This window comes from Plectropomus leopardus, chromosome 23 (assembly GCF_026936395.1).
Source record: "Plectropomus leopardus strain MGB_pleo_1.0 chromosome 23, ASM2693639v1, whole genome shotgun sequence".
Classification (NCBI taxonomy): Eukaryota; Metazoa; Chordata; class Actinopteri; order Perciformes; family Serranidae; genus Plectropomus; species Plectropomus leopardus.
The window spans coordinates 20,840,598-20,868,519 of record NC_142198.1 but is presented as its reverse complement, the minus strand read 5'-3'; the positions used below and the strand labels follow the sequence as shown (position 1 = coordinate 20,868,519).

Genomic DNA, 27,922 nt, shown 5'->3' with positions numbered 1-27,922 from the left:
GTGCCCTGGAAACACTGAGACTCAGTCTGACAGAAACAGGAAGAGCCGAAACATCACACGCAGATAGAAAAATCATATTCGTGCTGTCTGCTCGCCCGCCGACGTCGCTCACCGGGACTCTGGACTGCACGCAAACACACTCAGAGGAGAATGTGGCAGCCAGAGGTGTCACACTAAGCTGTCAAGTTGTATGGCAACTGGATCTTGAGCGGGCCAGTAAACAAACACACACACACACACACACACACACACACACACACACACACACACACACACACACACACACACACACACACACACCTCCCATCAGGCACAGTAATTAGCCTACATAACAAGCACGTTACTATTAGGAGAGAATGACCAACACAGGGACAAGAAGAAAGCACACACACACACACACACACACACACACACACACACACACACACACACACACACCTTTTACAAGCCTTCAATAGCCCAGTTCCTCTGGTGCATTTCCCTGTTCATTCACTACCTATTTCCGCTTTGGACAATCAGTTCAAAGACCTCTGGCCAAGGACACGTCGTATTCTGAGACGGCACAAAAGGACCATTTTTAGAAGATGCTTAAAAGGTCCAGTGTGTAGGATAAAGGGGGATATATTGGCAGAAATGGATTATAAGTGTGTTTTCTTTAGTGTGTAATCACCAGAAATACAAATAATTTAAAAAAAAAATAAAAATCGCTGTGTTTTTGTTACGATAAAGCAGGGATACTTAGCCTGCTTTGCTTGGGGGCCACTTTTGCAAAAAGGGGCCGAGGATTTGGGGTCATTTCTCGCATATTTGGACATTTCCTAAATGCCGTACAATCTGAGAAATTCTAGAAACATCCTAACATCCTACAAGAAATGTCCTTAAATCCTAGAAATGCAATAAAATTCAAGAAAGTTCCTAAATCCTAGAAACATCTGAAAATCCTGGAAATATCCTAAAATCTTAAAAATTTTGCAAAATCCTAGAAATGTCTTCAAGTCCTCGAAATGTCCCAAAATCCTAGAAGCATCCTCAAATCAAACATGGCTGCTGCGATTGGCCCCTGGCCGCCTGTCATTCTGCAGAAGTGGCCCCCAAGCAAAGCAGGTAGAGCGTCCCAGCCCTCCTTTAAATGAAACATGCAGTTTTTAAGTAATAAATGGATAAAAATTAGCAACAACTAAGCACTTCTGGAGGTCTAACTTATAAAAAACATCTACACATGAAATCTGAGCAGAAAACAGGCTGATGCCCGTTTCAGCTCCAAACTCAGCTGAACTAATTCTGCATCCTCCCCACTAATGGGACGTGAAACCATGTAGCCTGGCAGAAACCCCAAAAACAAACAGAAAAGTCATTCAGCCTGTAAACGCAGTTTCCATTAAATTATGACAGCAGCAGTCTAAACACTCATCAGCATTCAAAACACATAAAAAAACACCAACCAGTGGCTCTCTGTGTGGAGTATAATCACTTCAAATGTGACCCCGAGGACAGTGATACTCAAAGTACAGCCCAAATCTGGCCCCCCATAAGGTGCAAATCTGAGAAATGTCCTAAGATCCTAGAGATATTCTAAAACCCCAGAAATGTCATAAATCCTTATAATGCCCTAAAATGCTATAACCATACTAAAATCCTAGTAATGTCTTAAAATGCTAGAAACCACCTAACATCCTAAAAATGTCCTAAAATCCTAGAAAAATCCAATGTCCTAAAAATCCTTATAATGCCCTAAAATCCCAGAAACATCCTGAAATCCTAAAAATGTCCCAAAATCTTAGAAATGTCCTGAAGTCCAAGACAACATCCTACAATCCCAGAAATGTCCTAAATTCTAGACATGTCCCAAAATCCTAGAAATGTAATACAATTCTAAAAATGTCTTAAAAACCTATATGTCCTAAAACCGTAGAAAGATCCTAAAATCCTAAAAATGTCCTAAAATTTTGGAAACATCCTCAAGTCCAAGAAAAATTCTACAATTCTCAAAATGTCCGAAGATCCTAGAAAGATCCTAAAACCCTTGAAATGTCCTAAAATCCCAGAAACATCCTGAAATCCTAAAAATGTCCCGAAATCTTAGGAATATCCTGAAGTCCAAGACAACATCCTACAATCCCAGAAATGTCCTAAATTCTAGACATGTCCCAAAATCCTAGAAATGTAATAGAATTCTAAAAATGTCTTAAAAACCTATATGTTCTAAAACCGTAGAAAGATCCTAAAATCCTAAAAATGTCCTAAAATTTTGGAAACATCCTCAAGTCCAAGAAAAATTCTACAATTCTCAAAATGTCCGAAGATCCTAGAAAGATCCTAAAACCCTTGAAATGTCCTAAAATCCCAGAAACATCCTGAAATCCTAAAAATGTCCCGAAATCTTAGGAATATCCTGAAGTCCAAGACAACATCCTACAATCCCAGAAATGTCCTAAATTCTAGACATGTCCCAAAATCCTAGAAATGTAATAGAATTCTAAAAATGTCTTAAAAACGTATATGTCCTAAAACCGTAGAAAGATCCTAAAATCCTGGAAACGTCCTAAAGTCCAAGAAGAATTCTACAATTCTCGAAATGTCCTAAGATCCTAGAAAGATCCCAAAACCCTTGAAATGTCCTAAAATCTCAGAAACATCCTAAAATCCCAGAAACGTCCTAAAAATGTCCTAAAATCTTAGAAATGTCCTAAAGTCCAAGACAACACCCTATAGTCCCAGAGATGTGCTAAAATCCTAAAAACATGTTAAAATCCTAGAAATGTAATATCATTCTAAAAATGTCCTAAACTCCTAGAAATGTCCTAACAGCCTAGAAAACGTGTATGATCGGTCCAGATGTCCCCCAGCAGCTGTGGGTCTCATTCATTGTGTCCACAGACGGAGCTTTGACAGAGCTGCTGCTGCACTTGACACTCCTTGATATATTTTGGTTGCTGCTAACCACCTAGCAGCCGGCTAACTCACAACAACCGGCCCCCAAAACTCCTCAAGCACACGTTGACCGACACGGGGGACAAACACGGGAGCGTTTTCACAAAGAGACAGCGCCTAGAAACCAAAAACAAACTCGACTCTCATTGTGAGCTCCGACACCAGTGAGCAGAATGACAATTAGTTAGCGCAGTTAGCTTAGCACGAGTTGCTCAAAATGCCTCTGGACAAAGTTGACAAACTTTGAGGACAAAGCTAAAAGAGACAATATCGCGTCAAACCCGTTTGACAGCGGGGACTCGCTGTACGCGTTCATACGTGACTGTTTATCATGTAAATCAGCTAGCCTTTGTGTTTGCTAAAGTTAGCCGGTTAGCTGTCCGATAATGGACACACGACCGTTAAAGTTTTGAGTAAGCTCGCGGAGTCTCGGAGGAGTTGCTAACTTGGTGCTAATCACGGCTAGCCGCTCTCCTCCTCCTCCTCCCCCGGGCTGGAGCTGCCCTCCACCGGGCACACCGGGGCTCACCGCCGGGGAGACACTCACCGGAGGGTCGGCCCGATGCAGTTGGTGTCTGTGCTCTCGATCTCCCGCAGGATACGCTCGTGTTCGGCGGCTGTCTCCACACTCGCCATCCTGCATGTTGCTCCGGACGGTTCCGAGCTGAGCTGAGCCGAGCTGAGCCGAGCGGACTGGCTCCACTCACCCCGTGCGTCATGCAGGAGGACCCGGAGGGTTGGCTCGATGTTTTCACCGAGCGGCGCGAGCGAGCGGAGCTTACCTTGCGAGGGGAGGCGCGTGGATGTGCCATGAAGGAGGACACAACTGGGAACACCTGTGCAGTGTAACTACAATGTTTGGCTAAAATGTCCTAAAGTCCAAGACCGGAGTCTAACATGTTTGGACATTATTTTAGGATTTCAGGAAGTTTCTGGGAGTTTAGGGTATTTTAAGGATTTTAGGACATTTCTAGGGTTTTAGGACATTTCCAGGATCTAAGGACATTTCGTGTATTATATGATCCTTCTTGGAGTAAAAGACGTTTCTAGGATTTTAGGTCATTTCTAGGATTTTAGCAAATAAGATTGTAGGACATTTTTAGGATTTTAGGACATTTCTGAATGTTAGGTGGTCTCTATGATATTAAGACATTTATATGATCTTCGGGCATTTCTTGCATCTTAGGACATTTTTAGGATTTTAGCACATAGGATTATGGGACATTTTTAGGATTTTAGGACATTTTTAGGATTTTATGGCATTTTTGAATGTTAGGTGGTTTCTATGATATTAAGACATTTATAGGATTTTTGGGCATTTCTAGGATTTTAGCACATTTATAGGATTTTAGGCCTGAATATTAATATATTAATATAATTTCTAATATAATTTTTGAATATTATGTGGTTTCTATTATATTACGACTTTAGGACATTGTTACGATTTTAGCACAGTTCTAGGATTTAGGACTAGGATTTGAAGTATGTTTTTAGCATTTTAAGACATGCCCAGGATTTAGTATGTTTCTAGGATTTTAGGGCATTATAATGATTTTAGGATATTCTGGGGTTTTAGCACGTAGGACTGTTGAACATTTTAAAGATTTTAGGACATTTCCAAATGTTAGGTGGTTTCTATGATATTAAGACATTTATATGATTTTAGGGCATTTCTAAATTATTATTATTTTGTAGTACTGATAAAAACAACAACAACAACAACAATAATAATAATAATAATAATAATAATAATAATAATAATAATAATAATAATAATAATGATATCTAATTAGCCTGTGTGAAATGCTGAATTAATACAATAACAAAGTCCCAGTGTCTTCAAATGAGTACTTCTTAATAAACAGTATTTTAGATTGCTATGGACGCCTAAAATAGTCAAAATTTCCACGTCATATCAGACTACAAACATAATTGAAGTGTTGAACGGTATTATTCGGTGTATAATAAACTCAACAGCACTTTTAAGCGCGCTCAAATAAGAGGTGACGAGTATTTAAAAAAACAATATATCCATGAAAAAGAAATTAGATAAATCAAACGCTTTTATTTTGTAGGCAGCTTATCATTACATCCGGTGCCATTCTTGCTGAATACGGCAGGTAGAGTTCAGTCTGCTGTTAGACGGGAAAAGACGGAGGATACGTTAAAAATGGAGGTAAATAATCATTTTAACAGAAGTGAAATAACACCGGTGAAGGCAGGCAGTGAGCAGGGACTCTGACGGTGAGCTCGCGCTGACAGGGAGCATGACGGGAGTGTTTTCAGCCTGCTGCAGTTAGCTTTGCTCTGCACACTTGTGACTCACGGGGACCAGAGTCCATGCAGGGACATCGGAACTGAAGCTGTAAAATCCTGCTTTTTATAGTTTGGTAATGGTGCACATAAAAGTTTATTGTGCTGCTTCTGTAAACTTTGATTTTACTGTCACTTCTGACCAAATTTAAAGTACTCACATTTAACTTCAGCAAAAATTACCTGTACATATGCGTCGAAGGTAAAAGTACTCTTTATAGTATGTGTTAATGCCACTATGGGTTGATGGATGGTTAGTACAAGATAGAGGGGAGGACGAGGTAAATTCAGGGTTCCTGTGGTCTTAAAATGGAATTTCCCAAAAAACAAATTTCCTTGTCTGGAAAAGTTTTGGAAAAATAAATATACTCAGAAAATTTTGGAGAAGTCGTGGAATTTTGTTTCACAAATTTGTACAATAAAACATGATTTTTACAGTATGTGGCTGTGATAAATTGACAAAACTGTAAATGTAATAAAACTTGTGGTTGGGGATCTTTGAAGATTTAAAAATCAAATGATAATTTCTGTTTTTACAGTTTGTGGCTGTGATGAAAATTGTATTGTTTTTTTTTAAAGCCATGTTTTCTCACCAAAAAATCACCAACATTATTTAGGTAAAAATAATTCACAATTTTGTTTCTTTGTAAATCTGCAAAAATTTAATAATTAAAAAAAGGCCTTCATATTTGGAAGGCACGTCTTATTTAAAAATCACTTTTTAAAAAAAAAGAAAAAAATCTTTAAAAATTGCAAAAAATGAAGAAAAAAAATCGCCCACATTTTTTCTGCAAAAAGTTTTCTGGAATTTTTTTACAAAGCTGCGTGTTTCTCTCTCAAAGCCCAAACAGAAGTTGATAAACTCAGTGGACAGCTGTGTGGACGAGGCTCTCTGCGGCCTCGTGAGGGCCAGTGGGGGCCTCTCGCTGCTGAAGGGCCACAGAGTCGTGCTTCGGTCCGACCTCGACAACCTGAGGGGGAAAGTGGCCCTGCTGTCCGGAGGAGGGTCAGGACACGAGCCGGCGCACGGGGGTACAACCTTAATATTGGAAAATGAAGTACTTTAATCATGTCAGGTTGTATTTTTCACATTAACTCCGTGTTGTCTGTGGGCCTGCAGGTTATCTGGGTGCAGGGATGCTGTCAGCAGCTGTAGCAGGGGGAGTGTTTGCTTCTCCACCTCCTGCCAGCATCCTGGCTGCTGTTCTCCGCTTACACCACGCAGGTAATCCACACCAGGAGTGTAACTAAGTACTTTACTCAAGTACTGTACCTAAGTACATATTTGAGGCACTTATAGTTTACTTGAGAATTTTATTTTTATTTTGCTTTATATTTTTAATCCTTTATGCTTACTGAATGCTTTAGGTTTTTGCATAAAAAAACACCAGAAGAGTTAATAAAATAGGATTTTTTGTTGAATAGTTGATTAATCAATCAATTGATCAACAGAAAATCAATCACCGATATTTATGGGTTGTTTTTTTTTTTAATTTAAATAATTTTGATTTAGATGAGGGGTTTTTTTCAATAATTTTGACTAATCTGCTTTTTTTGTTTGTTTTTATTTTTTTGTTTTGGTGGTGCTTTTTTTGATTGTTTTTAAATCTCATTTTTTAGTGTTTTCTCTCCGATAATATTGTGTTTTTAAGATTCTGTTTTCTTTTTGTACATTTTAAGTTTTAGGGGTGTTTTTTCTGTTTGTTTTTCTGAAAGATTTTAATGCATTTGGTATTTTTATTGTTAATTCTCCTCAGTTGTTTTTCCTAAAATACATACATACCTTTACTTCAGTAACATTTGCAGGACTTTCACTTGTTTCAGAGTATTTTACAGTGTGGTATCAGTGTTTTTACGTAAAAGATCAGAATACTTCTTCCACCGCTGAGCAGAAGTTTGCATTATTTGGTTTTCTGAGAGCTGGTTGTGAATGTAAATACTTGCACAGTACAATGTGGTGCAAATGTGGCTCTGTCAAAGGGAATGACTGTTGCAAAAACACCCTAAATGGCAGACGACTGTGAAAGTTGATTAAATAACATTTTATTGAAGAGTATAGTCCCTCCCTCTTTCACAGGAGCGTCCGGAGTCCTTCTCATTGTGAAGAACTACACCGGAGACCGCCTCAACTTTGGTCTGGCTGCAGAGCAGGCCCGTAACCACGGCATCGCTGTTGACATGGTGATAGTTGCTGAGGACTGCGCCTTCGACCAACCCAGTAAGGCTGGGAGGAGAGGCTTGTGTGGCACCATCTTCATACACAAGGTAAACAACAACGAAAAGAAGAAAAGTAAAAATAAACAAAAGGATAACAATACTGTTGCTGCTAAAGCATCATTTACTTGTTTATTTATGTCCTGTTTTATTATCACCTTTTATCTAATCATTTATGAATTTATCTTTTTTATTTTCAAACTTTATTCAACATTTGTTCATTGTCTTTACATGTTTCAGTATTTATTTCTACTTTGTATTTATTTCTTTCTTAATCTGATATTTATATATACCCTTATTTGTTTATGTATTTATTTATTCTATTTATTGGTTTACACATTTATTATTTTAGTTAATTTATTTGTTTTTATTTATTCATGTATTCCTGTATTTATATATGTACACATGTATTATTTGTTAATTATTTTTTCTATTTTTAATTGCTTATTTATTAATTGATTTATTTATTTAAAAAATTAATTTATGAATGTATTTGTTCTTTTTTCATGAAACATAAGTCATTTTTGTCCTCCATATTTTACAGGAGCACTCCTGTAATTTTGAATAGCACTTCCATAAAGTTATAGGGTTAAAGGATTATATTTTGAGGCAACAGAAGTTGATATATCCTGATTTTTATTTCCCCCTATAGATCAAGCTCCAAAAACACTAGATCCTACACTTCCCATCATGCAGCTCAACATCACAGATGTTGCTTTGTTTATAAAAGTGTTGCATCTCACCTGCTGTCTGTCAGCTGGCAGGTGCCTTAGCAGAGGAAGGCTGCTCATTGGACCAGATCGTCTCCAAGGTGACGGAGGTTTTGAAGGGGATCGGTGAGTCTCTTTTTATCACTCGATTTAAAGTAGAAATATTTGGTATACTTGTCATGATACACTTTGTTGGTTTGCAGGTACGCTGGGGGTGAGTCTGTCTCCGTGCAGCGTTCCAGGCTGCCTGCCGTCTTTTGACCTGCCGCCAGGAGACATGGAGCTGGGACTGGGTGAGACACGATGGATAGATGGAGGAGGAGAAAGAAGTTGTCGAAAACTAAATGTACCCTAAAAGTTTTGAAAAAGTTGTGGAATTTTTATTGTTTAATAACACATGATATGTTCAAAGACTATCAGAAATGTGAAAACCCATCAATGCTTTCTGTGTTAACAGTTACTGGTTATGATAAATAGTGTAATTTTAGCTGATTTTTTTCCCAAAATGTTTTCTTTAAAAATGTTTTTGGAAGCAAATATATTTCCTCATTATTCAACCTGGAAGTTGAAACTTAGTAAGAAGAGCACTGAGATGTTTTTTAAATTTTTTTTTTATATATATATATATTTTTCCAGACCAAACTGATATCCTAGTCCATAACAACTCTGTATATGGGATCCCAAATATCTGCTAAATTTCCCATTAAAGTCATATGTAAGAATGATGGAGGGAGATGAATGGTAGAAGAGAATTGTCGTAAATTTTGGGCATTTCTGAATGTTGGCTTGTCTCTTTCCAACTGTTTCAGGGATTCATGGTGAACCTGGAATCAAAAGGTCAAAGGTGATTTAGCCTAAATCTATCGCTTATATGACTCTGTGCATCTTTTTTTCTGTCACTGTTCTCATTTGCTTGTCTTTCATTTGCGTTAATTTATTGTCATTTAGGTGGCGTCCGCCGACGAGGTGGTGAAGACCATGATAGATCACATGACCAACCCTGACAGCCAATCACATCTGCCTCTTAAGTCAGGTCCTCTAAGTGTAATGTTATTTTTATTAATTTATGTTGACTTGTATTGTCTGCTTTTATTTCCGTATGTGTACTCAGTGTGTGGGTCCTTCTTCTGTTATTCAGGAGACAGTGTGGTTGTGTGTGTCAACAACCTCGGAGCTCTGTCTTGTCTGGAGATGGCTGTGGTCACCAGAGCGGTCATCATCTGTCTGGGTAACTAAAGATACAATAACATGCATTAATGTTAACTATATATAAACCCACGTTTAACAAATCTATTGTATGTCCTAAAATCCTAGAAATGTCCATAAATCATAGATATGTGCTAAAATCCTAAAAAGATCCTAATATCCTAGAAACATCCTAAAAAATTCAAAAGGTCCTAAAATCCAAGAAATGTCCTGAAGTCGTAGCTATATGCCTGCTTTATGGTGAACATCTCTTGAGGATGTTGCGAAATGTGACTGGCAGTTTTCATGGTTACAGAGAGTCGTGGTGTGGTGGTTGCCAGGGTGATGTCAGGGTCGTTCATGACATCATTGGAGATGGCAGGAGTGTCGCTGACCCTGATGAGAGCCGACGAGGAAACACTGAGACTGTTTGGTGAGCACACACACACAAGTTTGGGTTACCATACTTGTAAGGACCGTCACTGACATGATGCATTCCCCAGTTCATAAACGTATTCTTCAAGGAATTGTTCAAAATTGTTCAAAATTGTTGAAAATCTGCGTAATTGCTTTGTTTCCTAGAATGAGATAAGAAGATCACTTCCATTATTGTGTCTCTTTGTTGTGATAGGAGCTGAAGTGAAAATGTGTTTGGCTTAGCATAGTATAAAGATTTAAAACAACGGAAAATGGGTCATGAAGTAAAAAAAACAAAAACAACCTGCCAACACCTATAAAGCTCACTAAATAGCATGCATGCATTGTGTAATAAGTATATTAAGAGACATTTCAGATTTTGGGTAATATACATGCTGGATCTAAACTACTCCTTTAATCTTAACCATATGATAACCTTAACTTTAAAACCAAATCTCTACCCTTTGAGGGCTTTAAATGAGTACGGACCCTGGTTCCCAAAAATGTCCTCACAATGTCAAAAGATGCCGGTGGTCCTCACAAAGCACCAAAAGCAAAAATACACACACATATTATTAAACATTCTCTTTCCCATTTAGACGCTAAGACAAGCGCCCCCGCCTGGCCAAACCTCAGCAGTGTGTGTGTAAGCGGACGCAGCTACATGACAGACCCTCCTGCTGTGAGCACACGGCCACAGGACGACACACACTCCGAAGGTTAGTTTCCAAGGTTACCTGCAGTGTGTGTGTGTAATATATTTCTTTGTATTACATGTTGAATCTGTATTATGCCTCAAAGTTATGGTAATTTTTTGGGGGTAAAAATGTGAATAACCTAACCATAACCCTAACCCTTATACGTCATGAATGGTGTTTTATTCTAAAAACATTTTTTGAATCTCTGTCAATGAAAATGTGTGAGACAAAAATGAATAATACGTGAATAAATAAATAAATGTCTGGTTTTTTGCCTCTATCAGGGCCGCTGAGTCCTGTGATGCGTAAAGCGTTGGCGAGGGTTTGCTCCACACTTTTAGAAAAGCAGGAAGAACTTAACGCCCTGGACCGAGCTGCAGGCGACGGAGACTGTGGGAACACTCATGCACAGGCTGCAAAAGGTAAGAAACAGTGTGTGGCAGCAATGCTGAACTTACTTTGGGGGACACTTGTAAAATGACAGGAGGCCAGGGACCAGTGGCAGCGGCCCCGTACATGTTTCTGTGATTTTAGGACGTTTTTTTGGATTTTAGGACCTTTCTAGGATTTTATGGGAATTGCTAAGATCATAAGATATTTTGAAGATTTTAAGACATTTTGAGGATTTTAGAAAATGTTTAGGTTTTTAGGACAATTTTAGGACTTCAGGACATTTCTAGGATTTCAAAACATTTTTAGGATTTCAGGATTTTTCTGGAACTTCGGGATGTTTCAGTGATTCATGACATTTCTACAATCTTTGGTATTTTCCAGGATTTGAGAGCATTTTTAGGATTTTAAAACATATCTAGGATTTTGTGACATTTCTCAGATTTCGGGACATTTCTTGGATTTTAGGACATTTTTGGACTTCTAGATGTTTAGTACATTTCTAGTATTTTAACTATTTTCTAGGATTTCAGGATATTTCTATGATTTGAGGATGTTTTTAGGATTTCAGAAAATTTTTAGGATTTCAGGACTTTTTAGGATTTTAGGACATTTATAGGATTTTTGAACATTTTGGGATATTTCTCTGATTTTAGGACATTGGGGCTTAGTTAGCTGGGGCTGTGGGGGACCCTTCACTGGCACTTTTTTGATGAACAAGCTCTATTTTTTATGCTGTTTTATGCACTCTTGAATCTTATGTAAACTAGAAGAAACTAATTTCCACTGTGAATCACTTTATTTTTATTGTGAATTAGAAAATGGTTGGGGGGCCACTTGGCACCCTACAGGGGGCCAAATTTGGGCTATATGTTGAGTATGTATGTGGTATCAAAAGCTGAACAATGACAGCAAGTGAATGTACAAAATCAAAGAACACGTAGCTTCTTATTAGACTTTTTTTGTTAAATTGTGCAAATGCTCATTCAGCCATTCAGGAGTGGCTCCAGGATCATGTTGTCCCTGGTTGCCCTGGGCAACTGCTCTCAGCCCTCGCTGGATTGGTGCAGGAGAAGATGGGCGGGTCTTCAGGAGCGGTAAGTTTACGACACCGTGGTCACATTTGTGATCACTCATCTTACGCTATTTTTACCCACAAAAACATACACACAAACACACACACTCCTCTTCACGTGTCTATCAGCTGTACAGTTTGTTCCTGACGGCAGCAGCTGGTCATGTGACCGATGCACAGAGCGACGCTGCAGCCTGGGCTAGAGCAATGCATGCTGGGACACAGGCTATGAGGAGGTGAGCAGTAGTGTGACACATGAAGACTTCAGCAACATATATTCTGTATAATCCCTTTTGTGGTACCAGAGTAACATATGAAACTGTCAGAAGTTATTGTAAACTTGCTAATCCTTGTTCAGAGTATGTCTGACCAAAGTGATGCACTTTTTCCAAATGTATTATAATTTAATGTATAAATAAACTGTTATTAAATGCATATAACTGACAGATTAAACAATAATGAACATGATAAATAAATAATTGAGAAACAGTCTCTAATGTCACTTGTCTTTCAGATACGGCGGTGCTGATCCTGGAGACAGAACGATGGTAAAAAAGTTTTTTCTTTATTTTCTCTGCTGCTTCACATGCAGTATATGCTTTTATCTCTTTTCTAGTTTAAATTTTGTAATTATTGTCGGCCATAAATATATTTTTCTGCCTCTGCACCAGCAATAGCCGCAGCGTTTTGTTTTCAGGTTACCCATCCGTCCATATTGTCTGTACGTCCCATTCTCGTAAATACGATATCTTGCGAACGCCTCGGGGGAATTTCTTCAAATTTTGACAAAATGTGAATTAGGATTCAACAATGAACCAATTAGATAAAAGGTCAAAGGTTAAGGTCATTGAATCCCCATCTGTCTCATGCATGTGCCTTGAGGGAATTTCTTCAACTTTAGCACAAAGTGGACTCAAAGATGAACTGATTAGATTTTTGTGGTCAAAGGTCAAAGTCATGCTGACCTTGCATCCTCCTCGTTCTTGTGAACAGAATATGACCTTTGACCTTCAATCACCAAGTTAATTCATTCTTGAGTCCAAGTGGATGTTTGTGCCAAATTTGGAAAAAAAAAAAAAAGTCCCTCAAGGTGTCCTTGAGATATCTTGTTTATAAGACGAGGTCACGGTGATCTTGACTTTTGACCTATGACCATCAAAATCTAATGAGTTTATCCTTAAGTCTCAGGGGACGTTTGTGCCAAATTTAAAGAAATTCCCTCAGGGCTTTGTTGAGATTTGGCGTTCACGAGATAAGGCCTTCACCTTGGCTATTGTAAAAGCATAAAGGTCACTTTTTGTTGACATCTGTGTTGCTCTGCAGTTGGATGCTTTGTGTCCTGCTGTGGACGAGCTGATGAAGCTGACGACAGCACCACCTGGTGGGCAGATGGCTGTACTTCAGACTGCTGTTCAGGTACAGAAACACGCTTTTATTGTGAGCCTGTCTGCAGCTGGTAAAACGACTTCATGAGTACTGATGATATATGCAACACGTTTTTGATCTTTTGCCTTCCATATCTCTTCCTAGAAAGCGGCCTCGGGTGCCGAGTCGACACGTAACCTCACGGCGAGGGCGGGGCGAGCCAGCTACATCGCAGCTGAGAGGGTCAACCTGCCCGACCCCGGCGCCGTGGCTGTCGCCGCCATCCTGAGAGCCGTGCTGGAGTCGCTGGAAGGGCAGAAGTAACTCAACAAACAGTACAGCAGCAGATTATCATTCCTATCATCACACTAAAACCAGAATTACACTAGAATGCCTCAGTAACAAAGAAAAAACGGTGATTTTTAACCTCTTTGAAGCACATTTGAAGTCTTTTTATGTACTAAGATATAAAAAAAAATAATCTGTAATTAACATCTATGATGTAAAGAATTATTAAAAATTTAGTACATGGTAAAAAAACAACAACAATTAAAAAAAAACTGTACGATCCTTTAAATTTGAAAAAAAAATCAGAAGACTTAAATAAAATATTATTACTGATTTGAATAATTATTTAGTTAAACTCTTGTAGCAGGAGAGTATTGTATGAGCCATGAATTTAACAATCCTCTCACATTCCTTGTTTCTATTAATAAAATGCGATCAAAGCATTCATTTAGTCATTTTAATACTCTTTGATATTGCATAGGGACAACAAATATTTTGAAACTTTAAAGGCTTAAAGGGACAGTTCACTCAAATATCAAAAATACATATTTTTCTTCTTACCTGTAGTGATTTTTATTAATGTAGATAGTTTGGGTTTAAATTGCAGAGTGTCCGCCGTAGAGATGTCTGCCTTAATTCAAATATCATGAAACTAGATGACACTCGGCTTGCGGAGCTCAAAGCGCCAAAAAAATACATTTTGGGGCTGTTGCTTGAAGTACAGACTGTACATACTGTTTTTCTTTTAAAACAATTCACCAAGGTAATTTGAGTGATTGACTCTCTCAAATTTTTGGATTAAAAAAAAGAAATGTTAAAAAAAAAATTTTTTTTTAAAGACAACATATTGCCTTGGGGAAAAAAAAGCCAAAATTTTCAAAGACAAAAAGGACAACAAAAAATCCCAAATATTTATTTAAAATCACGACAAAAAAAATTTAAAGAAAAAATAAAGTGTGAGTTACGTTAAAATCATCAGCAGTAAAATAAATACAAAATACAGCCATTTAAAGTTTTATGCCCCTCCCCTAATCCGTTTATATCCTGTTCTTAAATCATTATTTTTTTCAATAATATATATTTTTTGAAGTTATCATATAGTAATGAAAAAGAACCAACAATGATGGTCGTTTTAGGGAATGTTCGGTCTTTAAAATTTCCCTGGAAAAGTCCTGGAAATGTCTCGTTTAAAAATGTGCCCTGTGGTTAACACCCACATCTTTCGGACTCTTCGTTTGTTGTCTCCTCAACATTAGCAAACGGATTTTTGTGTGTAAAATAGACAAAGTGCTCCTTTAAGTTTAATAATAGTAATAATATATTCAGATCTATTCCTGTGTAGCAAATGCTGTACGTGGATTTAAATGCACTTTATTGATTAAACAGTGTTAATTCTAACTAATAAAATAACTGTTAACATATGTTTTATCATACACTGATGAAGTGTGTGTAGTTTCTGCAGAAATCGCCACAGTTTACACGGTGAGATAAATGCGTGGTTTTTTTTTTTATGATGAAAACATCCGTAGATAAAAATCTTATTCTTCTATCTTTCAGCTCTTCTTCTCTTCTTTTTAACTTTCATTTCTCTTTCTCTCGGCCACCAAACGTGCACGAACTTCCTGACACACATGCACGCACACATGCGCGGCGTTGCTTTTTAGACTTTGAACACACCCACACGTTCACCCACATTATAAAACCTGCTGCACTGAACTCTTGCTTTCAGTTTTAGCAACACGGCTGCACGCAGACGCTGGCAAAGGTAAGTTTTCTTGTTGTAACGTGTGTGTTTGTGTTCACGGAGTTTAAATCATGAAAGTTAGGTTTCCCAGCAGCCACGCTGAGGTATGAGGAACGGCATTTGTGCCTTCACTTTAGTAAAAATAATCAAATTAAAGACACAATTTGAGTGTCAATGAAGGCAGAATCACTGAAACCTGATTTAACCTGCAGCCAATAAAACTACCAATTTACTAATGAGCCATTCATTCACATATTGTTTTAAAACTATGTGAAGTGAAACAAAATTCATTCATGTTTTCCATTTTGAAGTGAAGTTCAAAGAGAGATGGGCGTCGTTAACAGTCTTTCCCTCATCCGTTATTGGCATTTTTTTTTTAACTGTGAATTGTATTTTATTTTTTATTAATTTTGGCTCTAAATCTGAGTGAGACAGTCACCCTTCAACTTACAGTAACTACCACCCACTCTTATAAAATGCCTTTTAAAATGCCCCAAAAAATCATGTTACAATCTGTAAAAAAGAACAAAATAATAACATTTTACAGGGTTAAATCAGAAGGAAATCAAAGCACTAATGTTCATCTTTTAAATCATTGTCATCACCATTGTTATTATTGGATTCAGAGTATGAGATGTAGACTAGAAGGTAGAATTGATGCCATAAGAACAGTTTCATGGCAAAATACGTAATAATAATGGGAAAAATAAGGGAAAAGGCACTGAGAAACTTGGTAAGAAATCTTCCACAATTTGCAAGAAATTAGTAGATTTAGAAAGTTTTTATTTTTTTAAACAGCTATAGGAAAATATATTATATTATTAAATGTTATAATTTTCTTGAAATGTCTTGTATTTTCTTGCATTATTACTATTAATATTATAATTATAGCTAATTATCACAATTACATATTAAATTTTTTAAAAATATTTTTTTCAATTATCTCTTTTATTTTTAAAAAAACTTTTTATTTATTCAATATGAAAAAAACACACATACAACAAACAGCACATTGGAGATATTTACAACCCTATCACATACTCTTTTTTTTCATGTCCATATTCAGCATACTAAGTAAAGAAAAACAGCTCAGAAAACACACAAAAAAGTATGAAAAAATCTGTAGTAATAATAAATATATTAATATATAAATATATTTATTATTATATAAATAATATTTATAATAACAATATTATAAATGTTATTTATAATCTTTATAAATATTTATTTATTTACTAATTTTCAGGTAATTTCTTGCTAATTTTTGGGTAATTTTCTCTTTTTTCGCCTTATTGCCTCATTTCAGAGGGTTAAACAGCTGTTGCTCACACCTGCTGGCATCTCTGTGATCTTGTTGTTAGAGACACGATGTAATCACCTCTAAAACTATTGATTTATTCTATTTCCTCATCCTGCTGTGTGAATCACTAACCTTCAAATCAAAATCAGTTAACAGTATATTAATATTTTACCGTCACGTCACATTATCTTGCACTTTATGCTACTTCCTTCATCACACACTTTGACAGCAGTAGTTTAAAATACTCATCTAAACCACTTCATTACAGAGTACAATATAAGCCTTACCAGGCCATTATTAACCTTGTTGTTCTCTTTTTAACTGGAGTCGTTCAAACAGGAAACGTTAACTGTCATGGTTTTACTCAGCCACCTGTTAACCCGAAAAATAACAGTTCACAATGCCAGGAAGCTGCTGTTTTACTGCTCATCTCTCTGATTTCTGCATTATGCATTCATATTTCCCACTCTCTTGAAACCTGTGCTGATGTAACTGCATGTCAAGTAAGAAAAAAGTCGTTTAACCCCTCGAAAACTGAGCAAATTGGGTTGATTTAAAAAAAGAAGAAAAAACAAAACAATGGACACCCAAAGAAGAAATTAAGCTAAAATAAGCAAGACAGAAGAAGAAAATTACACCAAAATTAATATAAGTAGTAATATAAGTAATATAAAATAAAATTACATAAAGTAAAACAAAAACAAACCAAAAAACAAGGCAAACATGACTTTGGAAAAAATGCTTAAAATTATATTAATTCTGTGATATAATTTTAAATATGTAATAATGATAATTATGAATGTACCTTTTGTCTTTTTCTCCAGGATATTTTTCCCTATCTATTAAAGACTAAAATAAAATACTAAAATGCTCGTTGCCTCTCTTTGTTTTTGAAAGAAACCGCACTGATTTGCTCAGATTTCAGAGGTTTACACACTTCTGAAAGGCGTCTGAAAGCAGTACGAGAAAAGTGATGCCACTCCAGGTTTCAAAGGGTTAAGTAACGTTGTAATAACAAGTGTGTGTGTGTGTGTGTGTGTGTGTGTGTGTGTGTGTGTGTGTGTGTGTGTGTGTGTGTGTGTGTGTGTGTGTGTGTGTCAGATGGAGTTTGCCTGCAGTCATGTTGTGTGTAATTGGAGGCCTGATGGATCAGGTGAGTTTTGTACATTTTCTGGCATTTTGAGTGTAAAATTTGCTGTTTTTCTATGAAATTTTGAATAATTTTGCATTATTACATTAAGGCTCTTTTACTGATTTATTGTTTGTTTTTACTACTCTGCTGGTATGATTTTTAATGCTACAATTAAATCTGTTCTGTTAATAACCGTGTAACACCAAAACATTCACTGTTCCCATTAGACATCTATTTTATTTATTTACTTTTTAAATTTATCTTTAGGGCAATGTGCAATTTAATAAGACATGGCCCAAAAAAATAAAGTTGCAAGAAATCCCCTGAAAATGTGAAAAATTGTTAGTATATTAATATAATTAATATAAGATATTTTTATCTGGATTTCTTCTACAATAATATATAATTTTTTAGTAACCTCCTCCTAAAACTCATTTTCAGGTCATTTTTTGTCACCTGTTTCATTTAATTTATTACTATTACTTATTTTGGCACCAGAAATGTGTCTTAATGAACTCATTTTGCCAGCATCCACAGGTTTTTCTCTCATGGAGCGTGACGATACGGTGACTGTTAAACAGCGAGAAGGTAATTCTCTCTCTTGCAAATATTTGCATAAAAACATACACGTTCATAAAGGTCACCGTTTTTCTGCTAATCACATTCTCAAGAGTATTGCAGTTAAACAACAGGAAAGCAAAGTAGAAACCTGTGTGTGTGTGTGTGTGTGTGTGTGTGTGGGCATGCATTTGCAGAAGACAAAGCAGCAAAGTGCAGGAGATAAACAGATAATTCAAGAAGGGAAAGTCCACACGCAGAACACGGTTGTCAGTTAAATTAAATCTCAACAGTCGAAGTTAAATCGTACTTAACTTTTTTTTTCTGAGAAAATTGGAAAGGAAAGGTAAAAAAAAGTTACAAAAAATCAAACAAGCAACGACACAACCTGAACAGAAAGTCCCTAAAAAAATCATACTGACTCTGTAACATCATTTAAAAATGTCATTTTGTTGCTATGGTCCTAGAAATGCCCCAAAATCCGTCCAAAAAATGTCAAAAATGTGTTCATAATAATTCTGTAACGTCCTTTTAAAAAAATTAATCATGATCCTAAAATCCTAGAAAACACCCTAAAATCTTAGAAACATCATCAAGTGTTAGCAATGTCCTAAAGTCCTAGAACATCCTAAAATCCTTGAGATTTCCAAAAATCCTAGAAACATCCTTAAATCCAATGGACGTACTAAAATCGTAGAAATTTTCAAAAACTGTACAAACTTCCTAAAATCCTAGAAATGTCAGAAAATCCTAAAAATATCCTAAAATCCTAAATGCGTCCTGGAATTGTATAAAGTCCTGAGAAATTTCCAAAAACCATATAAATGTCCTAAAATCCTAGAAATGTCCTACAATCCTAAAAATGTCCTAAAATCCTTAATACGTCCTGGAATCTTTATAGATGTCCTAAAATCCTAAAAATGTCCTAAAATCCTTGATACGTCCTGGAAACTTATAAATGTCCTAAAATCCTAGAAATGTCCTACAATCCTAAAAATGTCCTACAATCCTAAAAATGTCCTAAAATCCTTAATACGTCCTGGAATCTTTATAGATGTCCTAAAATCCTAAAAATGTCCTAAAATCCTAAAAATGTCCTAAAATCCTTGATACGTCCTGGAAACTTATAAATGTCCTAAAATCCTAAAAATATCCTAAAATCTTATAAATGTTCTAAAATCCTAAAAATGTCCTAAAATCCTAGAAATGTCCTAAAATCCTAAAAATATCCTAAAATTCTAAATGCGTCCTGGAATCTTATAAAGTCCTGAGATCCTAGAAATGTCCTAAATCTTAAAATCCTAAAAACATGTATGGGGCTGCTGCGACTGGCCCCTGGCCTCCTGTCATTTTGCAAAAGTGGCCCCCAAACAAAGCATGTTGAGTGTCCCTGCTTTAGTTTTTTGTTATTTTCTGTCTTCAGGTTCTCCTCCTCCACCGCTGCCTCCTCGCCGTCTCAGAAATCCGTCCTTCCCCCCTCCTCGCCTTATTCGGCCTGAAAACGTGCCTCGCCCCCTCCCCCCTCCCGTCCCGCCCAGAGGTGAGGTCTGTTTGTGTTCTCTCTCTGAGGAAATCATTGATTTTTGAGAGTTTTATTTACTTTTTGAATTTTTCACTCCTTTGTCGCGTTTCATCAGTCGATAAGGAAGGAGGAAACAGGCTGGAAGCCAACGTCAACGTCGTCTCGCTCAGTATCGGAAAACTGGTCGACATCAGCGGAGGTCAGAGGTCACACACACACACAGACTTACAGTGTATCAGGTATATCCAACTTAATTTTCTTTGGGGTCAATTCTGCAAAATTACATGTTTTTAGATTTTAGATTTTAGGATTTTAAGGCATTTTTAGGATGTTTCTCTGATTTTAGGATGTTTTTAGGAGTTTAGCACCTTTTTAGGGTTTCAGGACATTTTTAGAATTTAAGCACATATCTACAATTTTAGGACATTTTTCAGATTTTAGGATGAAACCAGGATTTCAGAGTATTAGGAGCGTAGCTGAGACCTCTGTCGGGGGTGTGGAGGATCCTCCACTGGCATTTTGTTTTTGATAAACAAACTCTATTTTGATGCTGTTTTATGCACTCTGGCACTTTATATATACCAAAAGTACAAAAATAATTCCCAGTGTGAATCAGTTTATTTTTACTGTGAACTGGAGAATGATCGGGGCATCCCGTCAGGGGGCCAGATTTGGCCTGTGGGCTGTAAGATGAGAATCTCTGCATTATATCATAGTTTTTTACACCTCTTTTTCTCTTTCTCTAACCAGCGTCAGGCCAGGAGAGCTGTCAGAGCCCGATGATTTGTGGGAAATGCAGTGCTGCTTTGTCTTGTCTGAGTTCTGTACAGAAAAACGTGAGTGTGAAATTATTTTACTGTTTTTTCTGCATTTTAAAGCACTTTTTGAATCAGTGCAACAAAGAAAAGTAAACCAAATGAGATAAAATGAAAGATGAAACGTCTCCTCTTCTCTTCCTGTCGTTCAGGTGTGGGTGTGTGAGTTCTGCAGGTGTGAGAACGCCGTGAACGACAGTGTGCAGAGAGTGTGTGTTGGCCAGCGCACAGGTGTGCACAGCGACGACCTCTACCTGCCGAGTCAGAGCGACGATGACTACCAGAACCTGGAGGACACACTGGTGGTGTTCTGTGTGGACATTTCTGGCAGCATGGTCGTCACTACAGAGGTGTGTGTGTGTGTGTGTGTGTGTGATACTTATTTTCAGGTGATTAGACATTAAAGATAACTAAATATTAAATTTCTGCCAATTTATCCTCCTAAATAAATGAGACTCAAATTACGGCCCACGGGACATATCTGGGTCCCAGTAGGGTGCCTGGTGGCCCCCCCAACCGTTTTCTATTCACAATAAAATAGCTAAGCCCCTAATGCACTGAAATCCGAGAAGTGTCCTAAAATCCTTGAATCGTCCTTAAGTCCTAGAAACATCCTAAAATCTGAGAAATGTCCAAAAATGCGAGAAACATCCTCAAATCCTAAATGAGTCCAAAAACGGTAGAAATGTTCTTAAATCCTAGAAACATCTTAAATCTGAGAAATGCCCTAAAACTTGAGAAACGACCTAAAATCCTAAAAAAAATTCCATAAATGTAAATTGTAACTCTTCACGTGTAGAGAAATCATATCATTTTTCTCATGTTTGCTCCTGTTTAGGTCACATCGAGCAGTGGAACGGCGTACATATCCAGAATGGAGGTGAGATGATGATTTAATATTGGCCATGTAGTGTGTGTGGAAAAAAATATACATATATATATATATATATATATATATATACATACATATATATATATTAAAATTTTAAAGACTGTTGCTGTTGGTTTTCTGTCAGGGTATCCAGGATGCCCTCCAGAGGGCGCTGTCGTCGCTGCTGCAGCAGTCCCCCCGCAGGAGAGTGGCTCTGGTCACATTCAACGACGAGGTACGAGAAATAATTACAATGAAATAATTAAAGTTATGAAGTTATAAAAAAGAAAGACATAAAGAACATGGAGCTAAATAATAAATTAGTAGTTGGCTACTGTTTTTTATGTTTGGAGATTTTAATTTATCATTAAAGTATTAATGTAATAAATGTATTGCTTTTAAGTTTTACCTTTTATATCTTTTCTCGGTACACTTTTATTGTTTATATATATATATATATATATATATATATATATATTTATATTTATATGAATATATATGAAATGTGCTACACAAATACCCAATCCCCTGTTTATTTGTATATATTTTTTCTCTTTTTAATTTCAATTGCAACACCTAAATGCTGAAAAGGCTCATTCGAGATTCCATAGAGCAGTAAAATGATACATGAGAACGACAAATAAACCATGAAAACATGAAGTAGGATTTACACCACAAATTTATCCATAACAGGCAGAAATCGATGCATTAAAATGAACAAAAATTCAGGACATTAAGTGTTCGATGTGTAAAATCTTCTGGCAGGGCATATCCAATCCTATGTGTTAAGTCCTCACGTTTTTGTTTTATTTGTTTTTTTCAGGTGGTGATATATGGCGATGGTACGCGTGTTCCTCTCACGCTCAGGGACTGGGCGTTGGTTGATTATGACCATATATGGCAGCAGGCTGCGGCGTTTAGCGTCCCTCACTGTATCGCTGAGACGTACCAACAGCTCGTACAGAGGGTCAAAGAGTGAGTTCTGCATTTACTGCTCTTGCATTTAGATTTAACTTAAACATATTTCATGTATTTCTATTTCTTAGCTGTACCTTTTATTTTTTTATTTTTGTTATATTTTTATATTTCTGTGTATACATTGTGTTATTGTGTTTATCATGCTTACTTATTTTTAATTCTTTTTTCTTGTAATTTTTCTACAAGAGCTCCCAGTTTTCCTCAGTGCTCAATCAAAGTTTTGTGAATTTTAAAAATGTAATATCCCATCTTTGTGGTGCATAACTTGAATATTTGCTTTTACTTTTTCAGCCTCAGGGAATATGGCGCGACATGTCTGGGTCCTGCAGCGTTAGCCTCGGTTGCCATGGCGTCAAGGTATCCGGGGTCAAAGGTGAGTGAATCTCATGAACCCGATATCTCAAGAACGCCTCGAGGGATTTTCTTCAAATTTGACACAAACGTCCATTAAGACTCAAGGATGAAGTGACTAGATATTGGTGGTCAAAAGTCAAGGTCACGGTGACCTTGCATCCATCTCATTCTCATGAATGCAATATCTCAAGAAGGATTGAGATGTTTTCTTCAAACATGACACAAATGTACACTTGGAAGAGAGAAAAACAAATTGGCAAAGTGTTTTCTTTAAAAATTGGTAAAAAAAAAAAAAAATAAGAAAAAGCCTAAAATTAGAAAAATTGCCAACAAATTTTAATGAAAACATGCTGTTTGTCTTTAAAATTAACCAAAAAAAAAAAGAAAAAAACATCAAAAAACAAATAAAAAACATGAGTCCCTAATTTATATTTAAATATTAATATTTTCTAAATCCTTTTTTTTATTGATCCAAAAACAGCTATTATATAGTAATAAAAGAAAACTGACAAGGAGTATTTATGGTCATTTTAGAGAATGTTTGGTCTTTGGGATTTGCCTCAAAGTCACGAAAATGTATTAAATTAGTAAAAAATGTGTATGAACCCTGTATATTCATCAGCTCGAAAGTGTGGAGAAAATTTCCATCCTGTTTTTAGGCCTCATCTCATCTGAAACCAAAACTGACAGAAATTACCCGGAAACCCGGAGACTTGTGGGTAATAGAGTTCTTCATCTTCTGTGTCCTGCAGGTGATTTTGTGCACTGACGGCAGAGCAAACATCGGACTGGGCGAGATGGAGCAGACTCCCTCTCTGTCCTCCTCCCCGCTCACTCCGTATTTCTACAGACAGCTGGCTCTGCAGGCTGTGGCCAGTGGGTGAGGATGAGTCTGTTACCGTGCAAAATAATCACATTAAATCAAAAATTAATATAAAACAAATTTAAATATGTTGCTTTCTTCTCCCAGAGTCATAATTTCAGTGATGACCTTTGAAGGGACAGATTGTCGCTTGGCAGACGTTGGGAGACTCGCAGACACGACTGGAGGAAGGGTGAGGCCCTCACATACTGTGCATTCACACAAACTGCTGCTACCGAGGAACAAAAAAATGTCCCGAGGGTGGAAAAAGTACCAACACATTCCTCTCATGCAGGTGTAATCATTGTGTGGCTTGAAAAAAAGTTTAGAATAAAAAGTAGAAATAGCCCAAAAATTTTAAAGACAAAAAACCAATTAAAAAAAACAAACAAACATCACCAAAAATTTTAAAGAAAAAAAATACTCTTTCCTCTCCTGCACAGGTGAACATCGTGAGCATCGGTACCGTTGCATCGGAGATCCAGTCAGCCTCTGAGGACAACATCCTTGCAACAGGCGTCACAGCAACCATGCTCGCTCCTGATGGAGTGTGAGTGCTACCAAAAATACAGTGACACAAACTTTTCAGGTTGTTTTGTATGTAAACTATAACAGAATGTACGCCAAAATAATCCATCTCCCTGGTCCAGTGCTCCATGCCAAGGCTAAAGCATTCATTATTGGTCTGTAATGTCATCTTTATCTTTATCTTTTATCTTTATATATGTCTTTTGATATTGTCTTGATCCTTATTATTATTGTCTTGAGCCTTATTATTATTATTATTATTATTATTATTATTATTATTATTATTATTATTATGTTATTATACTGTATGTGATGAATATTTATTAATGTAAAAAAAAAAATCCATGTAAAAATCTCTCTACTATTCATTTGCATGTATAATTTTTAGGATTTTTAATTGGCTTTTTTTGTCTTTGTAGGTATTTTCCCTATGAGGATGAAAACAATCACAAACTGGTGAGAGAGATTGGGAATGTGACTAAGGGGCTGGAAATCACCATCCAGTTTGCAGTAAAACCAGAATTTATGGAAGGTATAATTAAAATTAATTAATTAAAAACTTTACAGGTTTACACTACATTGTGGGGACTATGTCGCCACACTGTCATTGTGGGGACTTTCACCCATTAAGGTCAATGTATGTATGTATGTGACAGTTTTTCTTCAGAGAGACACTATTCCATTTCAACTCCAGCTGAACTTCAAGACTAAAGACCAAGAAAAAGTTACTCGTGTTATAACTGAACAGCGACCAGTTACAACCTGCAGGTAAACACTGTCGGGTTGAATACTTAGCTTGTAATACTTTTCAAGCATTGACTTAATTTAAAATTTAAAAAGATCATTGTAAATGTATTGAAAAACGTAAAACTTTCATATCAATGTAGAATGTGATCAGCCATGTTTGTCTTTAGAATTAATTTGTCCGCCTTTTTCTCATTTCCTCTGTCTGAAGTCGGATTTGGGCCGGCAGCCTCAACATGGCGGTGCTTGGCGTCCACTGTGCTCAACTCTGTGCCAGTTTGACCATGGAGGGTCGAGTGCAGGAGGCACAGAGGCAACTAAAAGCACAGCAAGACCTGCACAAATTAATCAGGTATGACGCTGTTCAGGTGGAGGAAAAAAGCAATGTGGTTAAAACATCACTGTATTTAATAATGAGTCGATTATTTATGAAAAAAACTCACTTAAAAAAAAGCCTGTTAAGGTAAAACAAACATTCTAATAAAGAAATACTTGTAAGTGCATTCAGAGTAGAAATACATCATTACAATATTTTTTTGTTTTTGGAAAATAATTGGCCATAACAGAAATTTGATGTGCATTTACATTTGGAAATACTTTTTGAGGTTATATCTATGCAATAAATTTAATGTATAACAATGTATAACAACATAAAATATAAAGATTTCATCTTTAACAAGTCTTGTGTGTGTACAAGTCTGGTTTACAATACGTTTTGGGGATCCTCACCCAGTTTGGGTCCCCATTGGTTCCCCTCACCATTAGCTGTTTATTTTGGATTTAGACTTAGTTTTATTGTTAAGATTAGAAGTTTTAGTCCAAAGTGTAGGTAAAGGTTGAGGTTAATGTTTATGTCACTTACTCCTTCTGCCCATAGTAAGCAGAGGCCAATCCAAAAGGAGGAGAGCATCTATGGCAACTGGATGGACACCATGACAACCATATGTGATGACATCACCACGGAATCCTTGGTATCATTATTTATTATTATTTATTTTCTATATTAATTGATTTTTGTGTTGTGCAGTTAATGTTAGCCACGGAGACACTCTCTTTCTGGATAGGTTTTTGTTGTCTGGTGTGAACAACTGCACTATTTTTTATTTTATTTTATTTTATTTATTTTTTAATACATTTTATTTGAAAATGCAACATGGCAACACAGATCATTTGCAGCAGACCACATGTGCAAGCATACTCCAGCTCCATATTTTTATATCATTCTGGTGAGCGACGACTTTCAGATATCATTTCTTTTCTCCTATAGACTCTCTCTGATGAAGCAGCTAAGGTAATGTACCAGATGAAGAGAGCCAGCAGTGTCAACAGCTACAGTAACACAACTGAGATCCAAAAAAAGACGAGGAAGAAGAAGAAGAAGGCCCTCGTGGAAGGAATGTAACAAAATCCACAAATATGGAGACTTGATTTTATATTTTTCATTTAGTGCTAGCACTAAAAGAAGGTTCACTGCACTGCTGAATGTGTAGTAATAATACTGGAATTTACTAAAAATTCTCAAAAACATATAAATGATTGCTGTAAATAATTTATGACATATTAGAATACTATGTATTGTTTTAATTGATTTGATAAATCCAAAGAATACTTGACTGAGAAAGAAATATTTTACAGATTTTTGGATATGTCTAGGATATTAGGATATTTTTAGTATTTTAAGAAATTCCCCGGGATTTCAGGACATTGCTAGGATTTTTGTACATTTCTAGGGTTTTAGAATGTTTCTAGGATTTTAAGACAATTCGCAGATTTTAGGCTGTTTCTAGGATTTAAGGACATTTCCAGGATTTAAGGATATTTCTACAATTTAAGGACATTTGTAGGATTTCAAAATCTTTCCAGGATTTAAGGATATTTCTACAATTTAAGGACATTTGTAGGATTTCAAAATCTTTCCAGGATTTTAGGATGTTTCTGGGATTGTGAAACATTTCTACAACTTAAGGACATTTCTGTGAGTTTTGACCATGTCAAGAATTTCAGCACGGTTTTAGGACATAAAAGTATACAGCTTTTATTGTACATCTGCCTCCAGTGTCAGCAGATGGTGATAGAGCTGATACAGCATTGATTGAATTCTTGACAGTCTCTGACAGTTTGACAGAGCAGCTATGGTCTAGTCTCATTTTCGATCTTGTGCATGAGCACATTGTCGAGCTGGCTTTAGCCCTCGCATCAGTTGGCTATAGTCCCACATACTATTGCCAAATGCTACGAATGCCTTTGCAAAAATCAAACAAACAAACGGACAAAAAACACACCTGGCTGCGTGTTGCATTGAAAAGTGACTGCACAGTCAGTCTCTGTTCATCTTTTCTTGCTGTGTCCATATAAGTATATAATTTAAAAGCTTGTTCTACATTTCAATTGGGACAATTCTTGGATTTTAGAACATTTGTAGGATTTTCAGACATTTCTCAGATTACAGTGCATTTCTCAGATTTAGGACATTTCTAGGATTTGGGATATTTCTAGGGTTTGGGATTCTTCTTCGATTTTGGGATGTTTGTAGGATTTCAGTACTTTTCTCAGATTTTAGGATATTTCACAGATTTTAGGGTGTTTCTACAATTTCGGGACATTTCTCTGATTTTAGGACATCTCCAGGATTTTAGGACATTTCAGGGATTTTAGCACATTAGGGTCTTATCCAGCATCTCAAAAGCTCTATTTAATTCTGTTTTATGCACTCTGATACCTTTATATATGCTAAAAGTACAAAAACAATCCCCAGTGTGAATCACTTTATTTTTATTTATTTATAAAGGCTGTGAGAGTTTCTTGACAAACTGAGAACATTTTGTTACTTCCTGAGTTGAATAAATCAATTGCATGGGACAGTGACAAAACTGACCTTTGTCAACACCCGCTATAAACCCACTTCTGTTCTTGCAATTTTGTCAACAC

General features: G+C 36.5%; 3 protein-coding genes across 5 annotated transcripts in view; 2 read left to right on the top strand and 1 right to left on the bottom strand.

The window, feature by feature from the left end:
• The window catches only part of exoc6b (exocyst complex component 6B), a 141,920-nt gene extending 138,252 nt beyond the window's left edge, over positions 1 to 3,668 (bottom strand). The window contains exon 1 of one of the 2 annotated variants that reach the window (XM_088073991.1): positions 3,479 to 3,668. In XM_088073991.1, coding sequence (XP_087930117.1) covers positions 3,479 to 3,567 — 89 coding nt within the window. In that variant the 5' untranslated portion in view covers positions 3,568 to 3,668. The remainder of the gene's footprint in view (positions 1 to 3,478) is intronic. The other variant, XM_088073992.1, reaches the window with a different exon arrangement.
• Positions 3,669 to 4,814: 1,146 nt separating this feature from the next.
• On the top strand, positions 4,815 to 14,996 carry tkfc (triokinase/FMN cyclase). The gene is made up of 17 exons (XM_088073995.1): positions 4,815 to 5,107; positions 6,087 to 6,276; positions 6,365 to 6,469; positions 7,322 to 7,509; positions 8,216 to 8,294; positions 8,372 to 8,461; positions 8,978 to 9,012; positions 9,117 to 9,201; positions 9,307 to 9,396; positions 9,670 to 9,786; positions 10,370 to 10,489; positions 10,753 to 10,890; positions 11,849 to 11,955; positions 12,063 to 12,169; positions 12,448 to 12,481; positions 13,257 to 13,349; positions 13,464 to 14,996. The coding sequence occupies exons 1-17, from the start codon at positions 5,102 to 5,104 to the stop codon at positions 13,620 to 13,622; spliced, it is 1,743 nt and encodes a 580-aa protein (XP_087930121.1). The 5' UTR covers positions 4,815 to 5,101; the 3' UTR covers positions 13,623 to 14,996.
• Positions 14,997 to 15,164: 168 nt separating this feature from the next.
• LOC121962470 (circularly permutated Ras protein 1) lies at positions 15,165 to 27,895 on the top strand. 2 transcript variants are annotated; one of them, XM_088073994.1, is made up of 19 exons: positions 15,165 to 15,351; positions 17,732 to 17,783; positions 18,300 to 18,350; positions 19,744 to 19,860; positions 19,958 to 20,041; positions 20,593 to 20,678; positions 20,810 to 21,007; positions 21,496 to 21,537; positions 21,674 to 21,763; positions 22,352 to 22,503; positions 22,798 to 22,879; positions 23,613 to 23,740; positions 23,831 to 23,915; positions 24,166 to 24,272; positions 24,670 to 24,782; positions 24,907 to 25,018; positions 25,206 to 25,346; positions 25,872 to 25,965; positions 26,262 to 27,895. In XM_088073994.1, the coding sequence occupies exons 2-19, from the start codon at positions 17,732 to 17,734 to the stop codon at positions 26,394 to 26,396; spliced, it is 1,869 nt and encodes a 622-aa protein (XP_087930120.1). In that variant the 5' UTR covers positions 15,165 to 15,351; the 3' UTR covers positions 26,397 to 27,895. The 2 variants fall into 2 exon arrangements, with proteins under 2 accessions (XP_087930120.1, XP_087930119.1); XM_088073993.1 differs by having other exon boundaries at positions 18,291 to 18,350.
• Positions 27,896 to 27,922: the final 27 nt, after the last annotated feature.